General features: G+C 57.8%; 6 protein-coding genes across 6 annotated transcripts; all 6 read right to left on the bottom strand.

The window, feature by feature from the left end:
- Position 1: 1 nt before the first annotated feature.
- LBRM_21_0180 (putative serine/threonine protein kinase) lies at positions 2–3255 on the bottom strand (the record flags this gene model as incomplete). The annotated part of the gene is made up of 1 exon (XM_001564679.2): positions 2–3255. A coding segment is annotated over one exon (3254 nt), but the record flags the coding sequence as incomplete, so codon positions are not given.
- Positions 3256–5299: 2044 nt separating this feature from the next.
- Positions 5300–7699, bottom strand: LBRM_21_0170 (DNA topoisomerase 1A; the record flags this gene model as incomplete). The annotated part of the gene is made up of 1 exon (XM_001564678.2): positions 5300–7699. One exon carries the CDS (start codon positions 7697–7699, stop codon positions 5300–5302), a length of 2400 nt encoding a protein of 799 aa, XP_001564728.2.
- Positions 7700–9032: 1333 nt separating this feature from the next.
- LBRM_21_0160 (putative calpain) lies at positions 9033–13838 on the bottom strand (the record flags this gene model as incomplete). Its single annotated transcript, XM_001564677.2, has 1 exon — positions 9033–13838. The coding sequence occupies one exon, from the start codon at positions 13836–13838 to the stop codon at positions 9033–9035; it is 4806 nt and encodes a 1601-aa protein (XP_001564727.2).
- A 755-nt stretch (positions 13839–14593) lies between these two features.
- LBRM_21_0150 (conserved hypothetical protein) lies at positions 14594–15172 on the bottom strand (the record flags this gene model as incomplete). The annotated part of the gene is made up of 1 exon (XM_001564676.2): positions 14594–15172. One exon carries the CDS (start codon positions 15170–15172, stop codon positions 14594–14596), a length of 579 nt encoding a protein of 192 aa, XP_001564726.2.
- An 852-nt stretch (positions 15173–16024) lies between these two features.
- Positions 16025–16480, bottom strand: LBRM_21_0140 (conserved hypothetical protein; the record flags this gene model as incomplete). The annotated part of the gene is made up of 1 exon (XM_001564675.1): positions 16025–16480. The coding sequence occupies one exon, from the start codon at positions 16478–16480 to the stop codon at positions 16025–16027; it is 456 nt and encodes a 151-aa protein (XP_001564725.1).
- Positions 16481–17337: 857 nt separating this feature from the next.
- On the bottom strand, positions 17338–17892 carry LBRM_21_0130 (conserved hypothetical protein; the record flags this gene model as incomplete). Its single annotated transcript, XM_001564674.1, has 1 exon — positions 17338–17892. The coding sequence occupies one exon, from the start codon at positions 17890–17892 to the stop codon at positions 17338–17340; it is 555 nt and encodes a 184-aa protein (XP_001564724.1).
- Between the last annotated feature and the right edge of the window lie 177 nt (positions 17893–18069).

Genomic DNA, 18069 nt, shown 5'->3' with positions numbered 1-18069 from the left:
CCGCGGCCTGAGCTCTGCGAGCTTCGCTGACTCATGGTTGCGGAACTGAGAAAAGGCGCGCGCGTAGTCTATAGAAAACTGCGCCTGTTTGGGTATCTGCAGCAGCGTATCGTACAATGACCTCTCTGGCGTGCGGCTGCCGCTCAGCTCGAAGAGTAGCAGCTGGTGGGCCGAGCTGGGGAGCTGGATGACGTCCACGATGTTGCAGTCGTACAAGCCGGAGAGCGCCTGCTTGACTGGCTCAGTAACGAGCACGTTGAGACTGTTGATAGAGGTGGCCAACTCAGCCACCGCCAGCGCTTCACGCGGACCGTCGCCGAACGCAGTCACGAAGGCCGTCTTCGAGTACTCGACCGTGCCACACACGAGTGTGCCCTGGTGCAGCACAATGCCGATATGCAGGCCATCGCCTTGGTATGGTGCAAAGACGTTGGCAATCTCCTGCGCGCACACTGCCGCGCACTCGGCATGGTTCGAGCAACCTTCAAATGCGTTCCATACAGCGCCGAGGCAGTCTCCAGAGCAGTGAAACAGCGCGCCCTTATGCCGCCGAATGCGGTGCAGCAGGACTCGCATGATGCGACGATGCTGATGAACGGCTACGGAGTGGTTGATCAGGTATCCCAGCTGGACACTCGGGATGCGGACACAGAGGACAGTTGTCTCGTACTCGCGACGAATGCTCATGATGTCGTTGCTACTCTGAATGGTCATGGCAGCGGCGGCCACTGTCAACGCCTCCTGCGTCATCGCCATGTCCTCCACCTCACCGTAAGATCCCAGGTTGAGGGAGGCATCGCGCAGCAATCTAGCCCCGCGCCGCGTTGGTGCCACTCTTCCACCTGTCACCGTCTCATGTGACTTGGCGGGCAGCGGCGCTTGCGACGCGTAACCAGGTGAGACTTCTGTCAGAGTCGGTCCACCAAAGATCTTTGCCTCCGCTGCGGAGCAGTCCACCTTACCTTCAGTCGCTGCATGGCCCACCTGATCTATGTCGCACGGCACGGCGAGGTGCCAGAGCGAAAGCGTGTCGTAGGGTCGCAGGGTGGTGTCCACACTGACAAGCGAGGGGTTCGCCTCGTCGGAGTCTGTATCCTCCTCCAGTACGGTGTCCTCCTTCAGGTTAACTTCATCAAGGAAGTTGAATTTGCGGCGCCGCAGATAGAGCTGCTTCGCGTGGTTGCGCAGGACGTGGTCTGGCACGTACTTCTTGTTAAGACGGAAGCACAGGCTCAGAATGTAAATCGACCGCGCAATCGACGTGAGGTCACCGAGCCACAGGCGGTACGTCCAGCGCGCAATCTTTCTTTGCCACGGCGTCGTCATCTCGTTCGACCCGACGGCTCGCATGAGCTGATAGCGGAGGTGGTTCACCGGCACAGTGATGCTGATGTACACAAGGAACATGATGAAACTGAAAATCGCCACCGCCATGACGCTGACCACGCCAACAATCTTCACAGTGGTTTGAATAGAGTCGAGGTGGGCCAGTGAGTGGTCCACGAGGAACCACACGTTCGTCGGGTTCTCGGGGGTGCACTTGCTGCTATTCGCGCTCGTGCACGTCACACTGCAGAGAGTCGCCCTCGACACCTGGCCCCACGCTCCCTTGTGCTCGAAATGGGGGGTCGGGATAAGGTTTGTCATGGTGCCCATCTGGTCTGAAGTATTCACGGGCAACTCCGCAATGTTGAACTGGTTCATGGGCCGCAACACGGTGTGCCAAACATATGGTGAGTCCGCGTGACAGAGTGAATTGAAGGTGGCCGTCAGCACCTCTGCGGTGGGGGACGCGGGTGTATTCATGTAGAACGACACGTTCTCCGTTAAAGTGTGGAAGAGCATCGACATGCGCGTCGTGTTCCATTCTCGTAAGAAGAAAGCGGACACGACGGACTGCAGCGTGGCGGTGCTGTACTTGGCGATGTTGTTGTTCATGAAGGTGCGGCCCAGCGCTTCCTTCCCGGTTATCGCAACGTAGGTCTCAACATTGTCGTTCTTATAGAAGGTGCGGTAGGCAAGCGCGGTCTTGCCGTAGTCGACCATGAGCAGGGAAGCGGCCCCTGGCATTACCTTTTTGGGGAAAAGGTTCAGCTCGATCGAGAACATGGATGGATTGCACACTACCCTCCACTGCTGCATGCCACTTGCGTTGTACGAGGCAAACGCGATGGGGGCGTGGCAGAGACTGGAGCACATGACATCTCGCACGATGCTATGAGTATTGTACTCCTGGATGAAGCTCTTAATGTTTATTTCATACATTACCTTGAAGAGTTTCTCCAGCGTATACTGCTGCATGTTCACACTGTTGAGTAAAGACGCTGCCTGGGCCTGCACCGCCTCGGTGGCGGATCGTGTGAGCATGTGACTTGTTTCGTAGGTGATTTGCACTAACACCAACACGAAGAGGATGATGACAGTTATGATCAACAAGTACAAAAGCCACGTCAGTCGTAGCCCGCGAATCTTGGAGGCGTCGCGAAGCACGACGTCCATCGCGACGCCATGGTCAGGACTGTCGTTGCCTTCCACCGATTTTCCATCAGCGAGCGAGATGGATGGGTCAGGCGCGGAAGTGGAGGTAGGACCACACCGCTGCCGCTGCTCTGGCGAGGGCGGAGGGCTAGAGGTTCCTGGCGCAATCACAGTTCTCAGGGCGGGGTGCGACTCGCGGTGTCTGCTGCAGTGGTTAGCTGCCTCTGAGCACAGGATCACACCGTCTGTTTCCCCGTCATTGAGGCGGTCAGCCGCGATCGACATCTCGCACTGCAATGTGCCACCCGAAATAGACAAGCTGCCTCTGTTGTTCTGCCTTGCGTTCCTGAAGAGACTTACGGACTTCTTGCGTATCGCTTCGGTGGGGTCGAAGTTGCTGAAGGTCGGAATGACGGACGAGAGTTTTCTACTGACCCCTTGCCCACTTAAGCCCCCGACTAGCTTTTGTAAAACCCCAGCCTGCAGCAGCGCAACTGCCGACTGATACGCGTTGTGCTCCTCAACCGAAAGCGCGGTGCACTCCTCCATCTTGTTGCTAAAGGCTATCTCCGAGGGGCGGCATATTGCCGATTTGGGAGAGCCGGTTCCAGTGCATTGCCCGCTGGAAATGGCGGGGAGCTCAATGCGGAGAGTGTCATTGTAGCAGTCAACGCTGGAAGCAACGTTCGCACTGAGCGTCGCCTCTTCCTCGCTGGCGCTCGACGACGCCGTGAAGACGCACTGGACCCCTCCGTTTTGGGGCGTCTCCTCCCCCATTCCACTTCGTACTTCGGTGCGTGTCCGAGTGCGCGGCTGTTTAGCCTTCTGGATGGAGAAGGAGCCTGCGAGCGAAGGGGAGAAAATACGAAGGAAGGACCGGATAACGATAGCAGCGGCGGACGTGCTGGCCCAGACTCAATAGGCTGAGACCCACACCCAGCGCGGAGAGGGGGGGGGGGGAGCACAGGGAGGTGAGGAGCAAAGCACCTACAAGAGGGAAACTGACGAAAAGAAGCCCACACACGCCCACCTGTAGAGGTGCTGCGGGCAATGCCGCAGGAGAGCGAGAGAGGGGACGAAGATGAAGGGGAAAGCGCAGAAAGGATGCTGTTGTGCGTGCTGCGACGGCGACACAGAAAAGCGGAGGAAACAGAGGGTCCGAGAAGCGGAGAAGAGGACAGAAAGCAGCCAAGAGCACAACGCGCAAAGCGATAGCAACGACGGGTGGGGAAAAGCAAGGAAAAAGGTGCTACGCGCAAGCACAGGCGAACACGGGAAGAGGGACGGGAAATACCGAGAGAAACAGAGCAACCAAGGAGATCAAATACGATATAAGCGGAGCGGGTGTGAGGTAGGCGCGTTGAAGCACACACTCCCACAGGCGACAGAGAGGGGGACAAGCGAAGAGAGTCGAAGGCAAAGGCAAATCAGAAGAGTGGAGACAAGGGAGGGACAGAGGCACCCACCCACACCCACTTGCCCACACCAAAGCAAATCGCCGCAACAAACTCTCTGAAAGTGAAAAAGAAAAACAGTAAACAGGCAAGCAACGTTCCCCAAGGAGAAGAAAGGCCAACGTACAGGCGAGGGGGAGAAGAGGGAGAGCGACGCGGTGAGCGGTTGCACACCCCCACAGAGCGATAGTGGATTGATGTGACTGTGCCTTTCCTTTCAAGGAATAAAAAGGGGCTAACCCGCTGAGAGAGACGGAGACTAAGATAAGGGAGAGGTAAAAGTTAAAGAGGGACGAGCCACTCTCGAGCACAGGTACACATAAGTAGATGCGTGCGAGGTAAGGAAAGATACGCGGGTGGGCGTGACAGAGAGCCGACACGCGCACTCGCAGGTGTGTGCCAGAGGATGAAGAAGAGAGGAGCACAGCACCACACAAAGAGAAAACTAAGCGCACAATCGATTGACGACTATCCAGTGAGTGGCACAAGTACAATGTGTGCACGTACGGGTAGTGGTGCGCATGTGTGGGTGTGGCCTCGCCAGTCTGTGGGGCAACGAGCGATCCAGGGGGACAGGAAGAGATTACGATAACCGTGTGCACAACAAGTTACTCCGACGGTGACACAGGGTGTTTCTGCTTCGGAAACGCCTTCTCACGCACCACCACTGCCGAGCACACACGTCACAACTCCAAGTACGCACGTACACTCGCGGTCACAAAGACCTGTGTTGCAGTGATGCAGGATAAGGATCGATGAAGGTGAGGGAGGAGGAGAGAAGAGCCTCTAAGCACTGGCGTACTCCTCTTCTACCCGACACTGAATGAGAATGGGTTGCCACGTCGAAGAAAGGACAAGACATCAAGGTGGGAGAGACAGGTGGTGGTGAAGGATGTCGGAGGAGAGAGCCGCCGGACATGCACGCGACAGGACGTGCTACAAGTTGCCAAAGAGCGACGATAGAGGCGCAGCCGCCGGCTCGAGTGCGCTGTAGCTCTTGCACCGGAAAGCCAGCGGTACCACAAGTGCATACATATACATTCCTGTCGCCTCTCTCTACACACCTCTGTGCATTTCAGCAGCGCCTCCGCGACAGAAGGGGAGGGGGTGTGGGGAGGGTGGCCAGATTGACAAGTGTGTGCACACCAGCATGCGTGTCAAACATTCTCTTTTAGTATGGAAACAAACCAAGCAAAAGCGAGGGCTTCAGTCAAGCACAGACGTAAAGGCTTCGGTTGCGGCGCTATCGCGCTCATGCCCATGCTTTGCCCCCTATTTTTGCCCTCGAAACGTGCAGAGGCCCCACGGAGAGAGAACAGAGTGGGGAGAGGGGGAGAGCTGTCGGTACAGTTTTAGGGGTCCGCGCGCTACTTCTTCAGCTTTGCATGGGAGCGACGCGGTGTCTTCTTGGCAGCCTTGCAGGTCACTCCATATGACCTCTTCTTCGTGGAACTGCTGCCGTAACTGCGAGCAATTCCCGAGGGCGACACCGACGTCACTGCAGTTGCCGAGGGCGGAAAGTTGCGCCGTAGGTAGTCGTTCAGGCTGTTTTGAAGGGCCGTAAAGGTGCGGTAGTTCTTCATGTTGTCCACCAAGTCTGGCACCTGCGCCATCACCCGATTTTTCTCCTTATCCAGGTTTGCCTGAAAGTCTGTCGGCGTGCTGCTCACGCCGCTCTTCTCCTGCTGCAGGGTCCAGGAGCGCGTCGTGATGGCGACTCGTTGTGCCTTCGTTGCCTCCGTCACGTAGTTCAAAAAGCTGGAGATGAAAGAGGAGAGTACGTAGTCGGCATCCGACACGTTCGGCGGCAGCGCCAATTCCTTCACACATCCCGGCTTGGCGATGCGGTCGAGCTTCTTCTCAAATGCGGAGGTGAAGCCGATGTCGACGATGGAGGGGAACGTGGATCGGGAGGTTTCCACGAGCATGCGTCCCACCGGCGTGGTCTCGCACCGTCCCTTGTTGACCATAATGTAGTTGCGTGCGAGCAGCGTCTTGACTATCATCGGGTACGTGCTCGGCCGCCCCACGCCGTTGTTCTTGAGCTGCTCAATCAAACCACCCTCCGAGAACGGAAGCGGTGGGCTAGGCCGATTTTCCGAGACTTGCGCCGCCTCCAGCCTCAGGTTTCCTTTCTTGACTCCCGCACCTCCGCGCTGGTCCGCCACGTCCATGATGGCCTTGAACTCGTCATCAGAGATGTTCGGCACAATGATGCCGCCATCTTCCAATGCCTGCACATCTTGATCCGTCTCTGCCATCGGCGCCACTGCACCTTTGTCACCACGGAAGGCGGCTGACCAACCTGCCTCCACGACGTGCTTGCCCTGCAGCTCAAACTCCACCTCCTCGCCGTTGGTAGCCCTGCACGTCACCGGCACCACAATCCGCTCCGTCCTCATCGGGATCATGTAAACTGCCATTGTGTTCCGCCGTACCAGATCGTAAATGTGCCTCATCGGCGCAGACACAGCACCGAGCTCCTCGACGGTGGTGTCAATGTTGGTGGGCCGGATCGCTTCATGCGCGTCCTCGACGTTGGTGTTCGCCGTTTCCTTCTGTGCTGCGGAGCGACGCGAGCTTGGTCTGGCCGCACCATCCTGTTCCTGCAGCAGGCGCTTGCCGTGTTCCCTGCGCACGGCCGCGTAGATGGAGGGCAGAATCGACTCGTCGATCCGCGTACTGTCCGTGCGCGGGTAGGTGATATAGCCCATCTGGAACAGGTCCTGCAGACATGAGCTGACCATGTCGCTTGTGTAGTGTAGCTGCCGGTTCGCCTTAGCGATGAGCGTGGCCATTGTGAATGGCTTCGGTGGGGGTGTCACAGTCTCCTGTGGCTTTGCGGTGCGCGAGACGCTAAACTGAGTGGCCGAGCTCAGCGCCCACTGCTCGCACCGGTGCATCACAGTCACCTTGTCTCTCCACACCACCGGCGCGGCGCCGCCTTTGTGCGCCGGGGTCACCGTGACCACCTGGGAGAAGCGCTGGTCGTGCTTGGAGGTGAAATGGCACATGGCCTGAATCTCGAACGTAGAGGCGTGGGAGTCGAGGTACGACTTGATCTTGTCCTCTCGGTCGCTGATAAGGATGAGTGCAGGTGTCTGCACTCTCCCGATGGAGCGCATCTGCGGGTTGGCGTAGCGCACCACTGAGCTTCCCAGAAAGCCAAAGATGCGGTCCATCGCGTGCCGCGCCTCTGCAGCATTGGCGAGGTTGTAGTCGAACGCCTCGTGCCGCTCCGCCATGGCGCGGCGGATTCCATCGGCGGTGATGCTGTGCATGTACGCACGCGTAAAAGGAACGCTAAGTTTTGGGAACATGCGTCGAATGAGGTTCTGCGCATGCACCGCGATCAGTTCGCCCTCGCGATCTGGATCGGTCGCGACGATGATCTCCGTCAGGTTATCCGCCTTTTCCTCGATGTAGTGCGACACCGTGTCCTGGATGCGCCGTCCAGGGATCAGCTCCCACTCGAGCGAGAAACTGACAAGAAGGCCCTTAGCAGGGAAGTCCGTTGCTGTAACGCCTGGAGCGGGCCTGGACAGCTGCGGAGACCAGGTTAACTCCTTCAGCGACATGAAGTGCCCCGTCGTGGCCATAGCAATCGCCTTCTCCGGTCCGGTGCTGATCGTGCGAAGCTTGCTGTTGCTGAACGACCAGTCCGGAATCACCTTTGGGTCGCTCAGTAACCCCTCCACCTTTATAACCTTGTTGGGTGACTCGACAATTACCAACTTCTCAAACGCACGCACGCTACGCCGCAACATGGCTGCTATGCGGAGGGAGTGATGGCTGGTAATGGATGGAGTGAAAGGGGGGAGGCGGGGGCGTGTGTGTCTATGTATGCTTGTGCAAATCCATATCTATACAGAGGACGTATGCGACGGTGGCGCAACGGTAGAGGGAGGCGCGGCGACACGTAGGCTGAGCTGCTGTTCGGCTGCGGAGTTTCTTTTGTATTCTGTGCGTATGGATCTATAGAATTGTGACCTATTCGCCAGTGCTCCCGCTGCTGCTGCTGCTGCTGCTGCTGCTGCTTTGACTGCCATCTTCACGATTGTGCCACGCACACAAGAGAAGATACAGAAGACAACACATACAGGCAGAGGAGAGAAGAGAGAAAGGGAAAAGACTCACGTAGGTGGGCAAGTGACAGGGAGAGGTAGTACAGGTAGACATCAATAGCACACTCTCATGCCAGAGGAAGAGGGGTGATGTCATTGGAGAAGCTGACGCGCTGCCATAACACTAGCTTCTGCAGCGATGACAGTGAGTTAGCTCATGGCACTGCACTGCTGACCAACCTCTGCTCCCCACGTCATAGGCTCAGTACCAGGCGGCGTTCGTCCTTCGTCAGCGTTTCTTTAGCAGCGGTGGAATGCACACTATTAGTGAATGTGTGTGAGTGTGCGTGAGAGCACGTCTGCTGTATGTTTTGTCTCCGTAGAATTTCTGCTTGAAGGAGAGGGAGGGGGTGCAGGCAGCGCCACCACGCTCAGGGACGGGACAGTGACAAGAAATAAATTAAGTGCGTGATTCGCAAGACAAGGAAGTGACCGTAGTCGATTTTATGTACATCTCCACATGCAGGTGCTCGTGCATGCATCCCGGCCCGTCCGTCGAGCTGTAGGTCTGTGGACGTGATGTTGTCAGCGGGGCAGAGAAGAGACGCCTCACCAAGGCGATTCGATGTGTTCAATCTCTCCTTATCATTACCACACACCTCCCCTTTACCCCTTCCCACCCCACGCCCGATGTGAACGCTGCGGGGCCGTACTACTGTTGTGGCCACCGTGACGATGAAGGGTGCCGGCAGCGCTTGGTCACCCCACCCCCCACACACCCCCACACGCAGTTCAACGGATTCATATTCCATGAAGTGTACCAACAATTGAACAGAAATAGAGTAGTCAGTGAGTCGTTTACATGCCACTGCAATCAGTGAAGAAGGGGGGAGGAGGTGGACAGGCAACAGTGTCGCTCACAATCACCGACACGCACGTCTCCCTCGCCTTACTCATAGTGCACCCCCCGCAGCTTCTGTGTGCCCTCTTTTCAGATATGCGGGAGTACCACCCGCTTGGCAGTAACAAGTTGGCGCTAGACGTAGGGCAGCCGCGGCTTCTCGGCCTCAAAGAAGTCGATGGGATAGTCGGCAAAGACGAAGAGTTTGAAGTCGCCGTTGTGCTGCGGCTCGCTGGTGCACGGCACGAGGAAATACGAGTGGTCAGGTAGTAGCTCTGCCACCAGGTACGCCTCGACCGCGGTTCCCGCACTTACACTTGCCACCTCTGACAAATCCTTGTCGTACTTGACGATGCTCAGCTCGATGGTGGTACATCGCTCCTGGAACTCTATCGGAGGCGGCAGAAACGCCTTCTTCTGACCATGCCGTCGCACCTTGGGGTGCTCACGGTCGCGGGGGTACTGCACAAGAAGGACGACAACCTTGGTACTACGAATTACCGAGAGGCCGTAGAACGGGTTGTTGATCCAGTTCGCGAAGTGGGTGCGGCTTCCACCGGCGGTGGTGCCGAGCTCCCAGCTCCCTTCTTTCCAGAGCACCTTTGCCCACTCCACCACAGGTTGCACGTCCACTGTGGCTGCCGCGTACACGCTCAGCTCCACCTCGGCCTCCTTATACGGTTGGTCTGCGTAGACCAGCAGCACCAGTGCTCCTTGCTCGGTTGAAAGGCTCACCTCCGTGTCCACAATAGCTTCGCCGGTTTTCTCCGATGACCGCGCCACGACGTCCTCCTCTGCGTAGGTGAGGAGACGACGGTAACCGCCTCTCACGGCGCAACCAGAGCGCATTAGCACCATGCCCACCTTCACGCGTGGGTCGGCGGTGCGGATGCGCCGGGCGGATATGAAAAGACGGCCCTCGCGCTCCACCGGGAACGTGAGCGCCATCTGAGTGTTGAAGCGCCAGGACGGAAATGCAAGGCTGCCGCCGGTGTTGCCTTTCTCAGCGCTGATCGAAACGTTCTGCCGCATCCGATGCCAGTCAAGCCGAGGGTCAATCGGTCGCAGCTGCACTGGACGATTGGCGGTCACCTCCACACTAAAGTCCTCGGCACTGCAGGAAGAGTACGGCACCACCACATATGGCATCCCACGCCTTTCCCCCATACCGGCTAAACGCACCACGCACGTCGGGGTTGCCCCTACCGCATCTGCGGCAGCGCTTGCCGCCACCGTGGCGGGTTCAAACGTAAGTAAACTGCTACACCGCTGCGTGTTGTGGATAGTGAAGCCGAGCACACCGGACGTTGGGCGAGCCGTGCGCAGCGTGATTGTCACTTCCATTGCCTCTGAGGGAGAGAGAAAAAACTGCGGGTTGTCGCGCCAGAGCGGCGAATCAGGGGTGCCGGCCTTTGTATCCCATTGTCCCGCCACGGTGGTCGTGGTGTTGGGGGTGACGTGCGTGATCCTCACCGTAGCGGCGCCGCTGCAGCTGGCGGAGATGCAGTACAGCGTGTCAGGGTCTCGAATATGTTCGCGGAACGGCATGAGGGTGATGTGCTGCGAGCGGAGTGCCTCAGCGGTGAGTTGTAGCGTGCAGTAGGCGTCGCGCAGCCGGTTCGGGGTGACGAGCCGTAGGAGCTGCTTGTCTGTGATGCGACAGACGCGTCGGCGGTTGTCTTCTGTGGTCAGCACAGCAAAGCCGATCGCCGTTTTGAACACTGCAGTGGCGTTCTTGGCGCGTGTGATATCGAGGCGAGAGTCACGGCGGTGCACCCCAACATGCACCTCGATCGGCGTCGTGTCCGTGTCCGTTGCAGATGTTTGCGTCACCGTGAGCGCGTATTGCGGGTTAAGCAGCGAAAGGTCGGCATCGTCGGGGTCACTGGCGGTGGACTCGGCGAAGCTACCGGTGACAGTGGTCGTGTGCGCGCACACCTCCGTCACGAGCAAGTGCGTAAAGTAGTAGAGCACCTCATCGAACTGCATCCATATGGCGTCTTCTTCAGGGCGGTACTGGAGTACCTCCAGCAGCGTCTCCGTCCAAAGAGAGCTCTTGTCCGCCCATTTTCCCCGCCACGTCGCGTCGGTGTTATTTTGAGAGTCAAAATTGCGGATCTTCACCAGCCGCTGCTGCTCTACAAAGAGAGCGTCCATCACACCATAGAGACGATCTGGCAGAAGACCGACACGCGAGCGCTCCTGTGCGCGGTTACTGCGGCTGTCCAACATCAACGTGCAGAGCACAGAATGACTTACACCGGCCTTGAGCTGGCGCCACAGCGCCTCCCGCTCATCCGCTGGTAGCTCGGAGCCGTCCGCGGGCCTCACTCTCGTCGTGAAGCAGCGGCCTCCTGACATGTCCATGAGCCCCTGATGCAGCAGCTCCAGCAGCGACTGCTGCGGGCACACCTTCGACTCCATCGCCTCGTAGCATCGATGGAGCTTGGCGTACGCCTTCTCGGCCAACGGGAAGAGCATGTCGTCGGCAGCGGCGCTGTGGCCGTACACCAGCGCGCCTTGGCTGTCCACGAGCAGATAGTCGTCCACTGTCACGCCAACCCACTCGTTCTGCTTGTAGAAAGCAAACTGCGCAAATCCGGCCTCTCTGAAGTAGTCTACAAAGACACGAGACAGCCAGCCTGGCTTGGCCGCCACCGAGTTCAGCACCGAGGCGAACCAGTGGCGCGGGCCGTAGGGCGAGGGTGGGCTCATGAAGGTTGCGTCGCCTCCACGCGTGTGAGGTGAGGCATTCAGCTGTGACGCGCGCTTCCACTCCGTCATCACCGGAAAGTCTGGCGGCGGGACACCATCCGGGTCCAGGAACAAGGACGATGTGCCGCGCGGAAACTCACGGTCAACAAACGGCAGATCAGTTGCGTAGAGCCTATCCAGTATTGCCCGTCTCGCTACACGCAGGGGGGACAGGTCGGCGCCGTAGCGACACACCTGTTGCTCCGGGTTTCGCTGTGCCGCGCGCTGCTCGATTTCGGTGGAGCAGGCGGCCAGCTGCGCCTGTCGCTGTCGCGCAGCGAGCGGCTCTATTGCCTCGCAGACAACAAAGGACGAAGAGGAGAAAATTTCCAATGTGTAGGCGGCCGTTTCAGCGGCGTGGCGGAGCATTGGCACGACGAAGACGCGCTGCCGAATATCGGTGGCCACCACTACCGCAGACTTCTCAGACAGAGCCGATGAGGCCACCTCGGGGTACGACGGTGGGTTCACGCCCACCACAGCGACACAGACCTCTCGCTTTGCGCTGCTGTGGCGTTGACGAAACTTCTCCAGCTCTGACTTCTGTTGCATTGCCTCCAGTGTCCTTTCGGCAGCAGTGGCAGCCACCTCACCTTCCGCATTCTGCGCCTCTTTCACGCACTGCACTGCCGTCGCTGTTTCTGCAGAGTGCACCTCAACGCACGTCACGAGAGCCTTCGCAGCGTCCTCGACACACACCTCGATGGCCGGGTTGCTCTTCCACGACTGATACAGCTGACGGCACCCACCGCAGCAGTCGGCATCCCATTGGCCCCTCACGGTGCGATAGCGCCACCCATGCGGGAACGCGGATCTCGTGAAGTCGACCGACACCGAGCTGAAGACGGTGATGCTGTACGTGCCCGTCTGCCCCGCCTCCGCCGTACTCGGGACAATGAAGACATCCAGCTCCGTGGCAGGCATGCTGAACTGCAACGAAATAAACGTTTTTTGCTGGTGAGAGTAAGAAGTGCGCACGACTTCGGAGGTGCAAAGCAGCGGCGGCGCCGTCGTGTGGTGAACATCGTGGCCGACAACGTCCAACCCAATCGCTCGACTATCATTTTCGTACGGATCAGCCTCCTTCATGAGGAGTACGTGTACTGTCGCCATAAAGGACGGCTGCCCTGGCGCGGCTGCGTTCGCGTACGTGAGGTGATACATGTCGTTGCGCCGCCACGAGGGGCAGTCCGGGCCTCCGCCAGCATTGTCACTCGTCCAGGCCGTTTCCACCGCTCGCGTGCACCAGTCGTACCGCGAATCGAGCTCCTCCACGATGATCCAGCCCTCCTCCTGTGCGATGTGGCCGTTGCGAAGGGTGGCGAACAGAGTAAAGTTTACGGCGCGGCCCGGGTTGAAGGAGAAGGGCATCAAAACGTACGAATCATCAACGCTAAGGTGGGCCTCCATGACGCACCGCTCATCTTCAATGGTGCTTTCGGCAACAATGGTGTCAGCAAGGATTTCCACAACTCGGTGCACGCCGTCGTGGCGCATCAGGAGCATTCCCACCTGATTGGCGACCTCGACATGGGTGCACTCCAGCACAAACGACACGCGCGACGAGCGCGAGAGCTTCACCACGTACTGCGGGTTCCTCCACCACGTCGCATAGTGAATGTAGCCCCCGGACTCGGCAGTCGATATCTGACCGCAGAGGCGCGCTTGAAAGGAGAGACGCGCGCGAGGCGTGAGGCTCTTCAGGTAGGTGCTGTGTTCCTCCTCCTCTCGGCTGCGCTGCGCACGCACTGCTTTGTTCCTCTCTAGCGCCTGTACAATGGCCTGCACGGAGGCCGCCGTCAAGTTGTTGTCATCTACTGCCACGTGCTCAATAGACGCGTTTTCTGACAGCAGCTGCAGCAGCGCGTCGACGTGGCTGTCGTGCAACCCGTTGTTGCACAGGCGTACCGTCCGCATGTTTGGGTGGAGGGCAACGCAGTACGCCAGGTGCTCCACCTGCTCCAGCTCCATCGTGTTGTTGCTCAAATCCAACGTATGTACCGTCTTGGTGTTCTTCACGAGGTCCAAAACAGGAATGATGCCGCGCGAGCCCAAGTAGTTTGCCGAGGCATCCACCACCTCGAGCGGGCTGCTGGTTGTGTCGTCGAGGTAGCGCTTCACCGCGCTGTTCGGGTGACACGCAGAGCGCCGGCAGTAATATGTATAGAGCTCCGCATTGGACGGCATTGCTGCGGACGCTCCGCTCTGTGTATGCGTGTGTATACGTATGACGACCGCGTTGTGCCCATGCACACCCGCCCTATGAAGTAACGGAAGAGAGGCAAGCTTCAGGAGACCGCGCGTGAATGTATGTCTTGCATGACCACTTCGCGTGCTGCCGAAAAGAAGCCGCGTGTGCGCCTGTGTGTGACGGTGCTGCGCCTCCTTCACGAACAAAAAAACACGTTGGTGCGGTAGGACGTGCGTGAGGATCCGGCAGAGAGAGTGCAGGGGAGTAGGGAGGGATGAGCGAGGGGCGGGAATGAGGAACAGGAGAGAGTCATCGAGGCTACAAAGCACGTCCCACGTCAAAGGGAACAAGGAGAGAAGGGAGGCTGATGTTGCCTACCCGTCACTTCAACACCTTCGTTCCTCTACTTCTGCTGGTGTTGGTTGTGCGCTTGGCCTCACGTGCTTCAGTTGTGCGTGTGGGGCGAGGGAGCTTGCTACAGTGCCTATGTTTTCCTTTGGTTGCTTGCGTGTGAGTGCCCAGGCTAGAGGGGGGGGGGTGACACGGCAAAGAAACTTTCGCCGTCATCATAACCGTGTTGCTGGCGCGGCACTGAGGCAGGACAGACATGTGAAAAGGGGGGAGGGGAAAAAGTGGCACTCACCAGCGAGCTTCAGTGCGCTAGTGCAGTACATACGCGCGCTGCTCATGAGGGCAAAACACTCGTAGGGTCGGAGGGGGAAGGGGCTCGCCGGCGCCATTGTCATCGTCACTACTCGATTGCGCGATCTTGTCTCACCACGGCTTTCTCTTCGATGCATAGCTTCTTCTCTAGGCGGCGCGCTTTTCTATCGTGGTAGATCTCTCGAAAGTCCGACCAGTAAAAGATGGGCGCGTTATCACCGTACACCATCATCTTGCGATAGTGGTGCAAACCGCCAAAAGACAGATACATGAGACCAAGGAGAGGGTAGTACCACGAGACGCGCCGTAGCGACAGCATGGTAAGCCCAACACTTAGACTCACACCGTACCCGAGCAGGTGTCCCATAAGCGGCGTGGGCGCGGCGGTGATGACGCTGGCAATAGAGAAGTACATGCCACTAATAGCACAGAACGGAATGGCCAGAAGCGACGGAGCACGGATGCCGTTGTATGACATGGTAAGGTACTTGCGGAGCATGAATTCCTCCGGGAAGCGCTGCGTCAGCACCATCACCAAGGCACTACCCAAGCCCATGTAGAACGAGGGCTGAGCGAAGACAGTCGTCGTCACAATGCGCTTGTCTAGCGTGCTCTGAAAGACGCGTACCTCCTCGCGACCGGATCGCGAGTGGGGACTCTCTATCATCGCGACGACGATCCTGTTAAGTCACTTCTAAAAGGGAAGGAAGAGTGAAGCACGCGTATGTAGCTAATACCGCAACGAGCAACAGCCTTCGACTCTGCACAGTAGTGTGTTCAAGCTGCTACCCACACGCTCAAGGATGAGCAGGGCACTACAGCGAATGGGGTGTATGTATTTGTGTGGAGGGGGGTAGGAGAGGAAGGGGAGCACATAGCAGTGCAGTACGCCATTTCCGTGTTTTTCGTTCAAACAAATTAGTAACCGCCAGGGAAGAGCGGTGAAACAGAGAAAAAAGAGAGATGAGGCCGGGGGAGGGGGCGAAAGAGTGAAGGGGAGCGAAGTGGTTGGCGGTGGTGCAGAGAAGAAAGCCACTTTAGGTGGACATGGGAGATGTGTGTGTGTGTGTGTGGTGTTTCAATGAGAGGCGCAGCTTAGAGCACCACGCGAAGCGAGGACAGTACGTATGGCTCTGTGCAGAACTTGAGGCGGAAAAACACACCACGACACTCATCAGAGAAGAACAAATCAAACACCATGTGGTCAAACCCACATGCACTGATACGTCATTTTTGAACGCCGATGCTTAGCTCAGCAACAGAAACAGTAGCACCAACAAAGTTGCGTGCTTGCCACTCATAAATCTCTCCTCGCCGCTTTCATTCTACCCACCTGCCATTTTCACACACACACACACACCTGAGAAGAGCGTTGCAGAGGCTGAAGGCACGCGGAGAAAGAGGGGTGCATGTGGGGAGGGAGACGAGAGGCACGGGGTGTACCCAAACTGGCGGCCGCGGGTAGAGAGCGCGCCGACATCAACAATGTGAAACAACGAGCTGTGCGAGCAGACGTGCATCAAAAGACGCGAAACTCAAAGTCACGCTTCTTGGGAGGCGCGAGGGCGGCGCCGTACTTTCGGTTGCTAGCACGCTCCCACTCCTTTAATGAGGAGGCGTGACCAATGTCGGTGTTGGTCGCTCGCAGACGCATCGGCTGCACGCGCTTGTTCGAGCGGTCCTTGGTACGAAGGCGAGACATGTACAGGCGCTGGTACTGCGGCTCGATGGGGCGCCAGTAGTACCGCATGTCCTTCACGTCGATTTGCCGGCCAATACGGCGGCGGCGCATCTTGCCCCCGAGCGCCACCCACACACGCGAGAAGGGAGGACCCATCTCCTTGAAGCGCATCTGCCATACCTGCATGCGGTGTTGTGCAAAGTACTCCTGTGGCTTGAGCACTATGCGGCGCGCCTGGCGCGTAATCTCCTCGCATCCCGCCTTAGGGAAGCAAATCGAGCTAATTCGAAACATCGCGCCTAGCGGCTAGAAGAGCACACATGGGAAGGGACGAGACAGAGTGTCGCCCTACTGCTGCAGTGCTGTTTTGAGAAGCGAAAAATAGAGTAGGCGCTGCTATGTGCTGCGACGCAACTATACACCAAAGAAACGGAGAGCATAAGTGAAACAACGAGAGTCAGTGAGATGTGCAAGAGGGGAAAGGTGGCAGTGAGCGAAGCGCTAGAGAAGAGAGAGCCATAATGGCAAAGCAGAAAACAAGCGCCACTCAGCGGCGGATGAGCGGTGAGCGCTTTGTAGGCAGCACCTCCAGCAGCGCGGAGAAATCAAAATAACATCAATACGGCCATGCAATAGGAAGGGGGTTCGTCGCAGTTCTTAGCCCCCTGCATCTGCTTTGTTGGGGAGTGGGAAAGGAGGTAGCGAGAGCCAGCGTTGCCTTCTTCTCGAGTGGCTCTTCTTGTCTTTTCACTCTTCGGTTGGAGTAGTTGGATGACGCAGTGCGAAAGAAAGGTGAAGGCGTACACACCCACACGCTGCAGGGAGGGCCTTGAAGGAGATGATGCGCGGAGGCACACGCACAACCGCACCGCAGTCCCTGTACTCGATGCCCCTCGATTGAGAAAACAGTGAAAGCAACGCAAAGCACAGACACTCATACATATGCATCTAGTGACGTCTAGGGTGAGGGGAGACGGCATCGGAGGGAGGGGGGAGTTAAGCGCCACCCACTCTCACGAGCACTTGCTGAGGGAGGAGAGGGGAGGGAGTAAAGGAAGAGCAAGAGGCTGTGCGCAGAAGAAAGGTGGCCTTCGTCCATAAATGGTGCTGCCTCCTTCGGCATGGGATGCATGGCGTGTTTGCTTCCTCTCTCAAATGCGATAGGCTTGTGATAAGCTTCGCCGTGCTAATTGAGCAGCGGGAACGGCTGACTGACTGGGGGCCGCGTTACCGTAGCGGATTTGCAGCACCTTGCTCAGCTTCCACGAGTAGGCCATCCACGTGACGAGAAAGCCGATGATGAAGCACAAAAGCGTGAGGAACAAGGAGACGGCCTGAAGGATATCCTTCCAGCCAAACATGGTGACTAGCCACAGCTCCAGCCACGCCATTGGGAGTCCATGTACGAGAAAGGAAATGATAATGCCCAGACACAGCGCATTACGCCGTGACCCGGGCGACATCTCTTTGCCATGTGCATAGGGCCAGTAGATAAGCGGAGCACTTACTCCTGCAAAGAAGACAATACCTACGCAGGTGAAGATAATGTACGCGTTGATCCCATATGCGCGGTAGAGGTTTCGTGATGGCAATAGGTACAGGATGTAGCGAATGAGGTTGACGAGGTCGGTGGTTATGAACAGGAAAATGATCATGAGATGGACGCGCGGCCTGGCGGCTTTCCAGTTGCCAAACTCGATGTCCATATCTCTACGTTGGTGAAAGGGGGAAGACTCGATTTACAAAAATGTCTGTCTGTGTGTGTGTGTGTGTGCGTGTGTGGGGGGGGGGGGGCAGGGAGCAACCCAGCCGCCGATCCCCGTTAGAGAGTCAACGACAAGAAAGGGACGTGTTTCAGCGGCTCTAAGCACAAGGCGCACACT

This window comes from Leishmania braziliensis, chromosome 21 (assembly GCF_000002845.2).
Source record: "Leishmania braziliensis MHOM/BR/75/M2904 complete genome, chromosome 21".
In the NCBI taxonomy this organism is placed as follows: Eukaryota; Euglenozoa; class Kinetoplastea; order Trypanosomatida; family Trypanosomatidae; genus Leishmania; species Leishmania braziliensis.
This window is presented reverse-complemented; position numbering and strand designations above follow the sequence as displayed.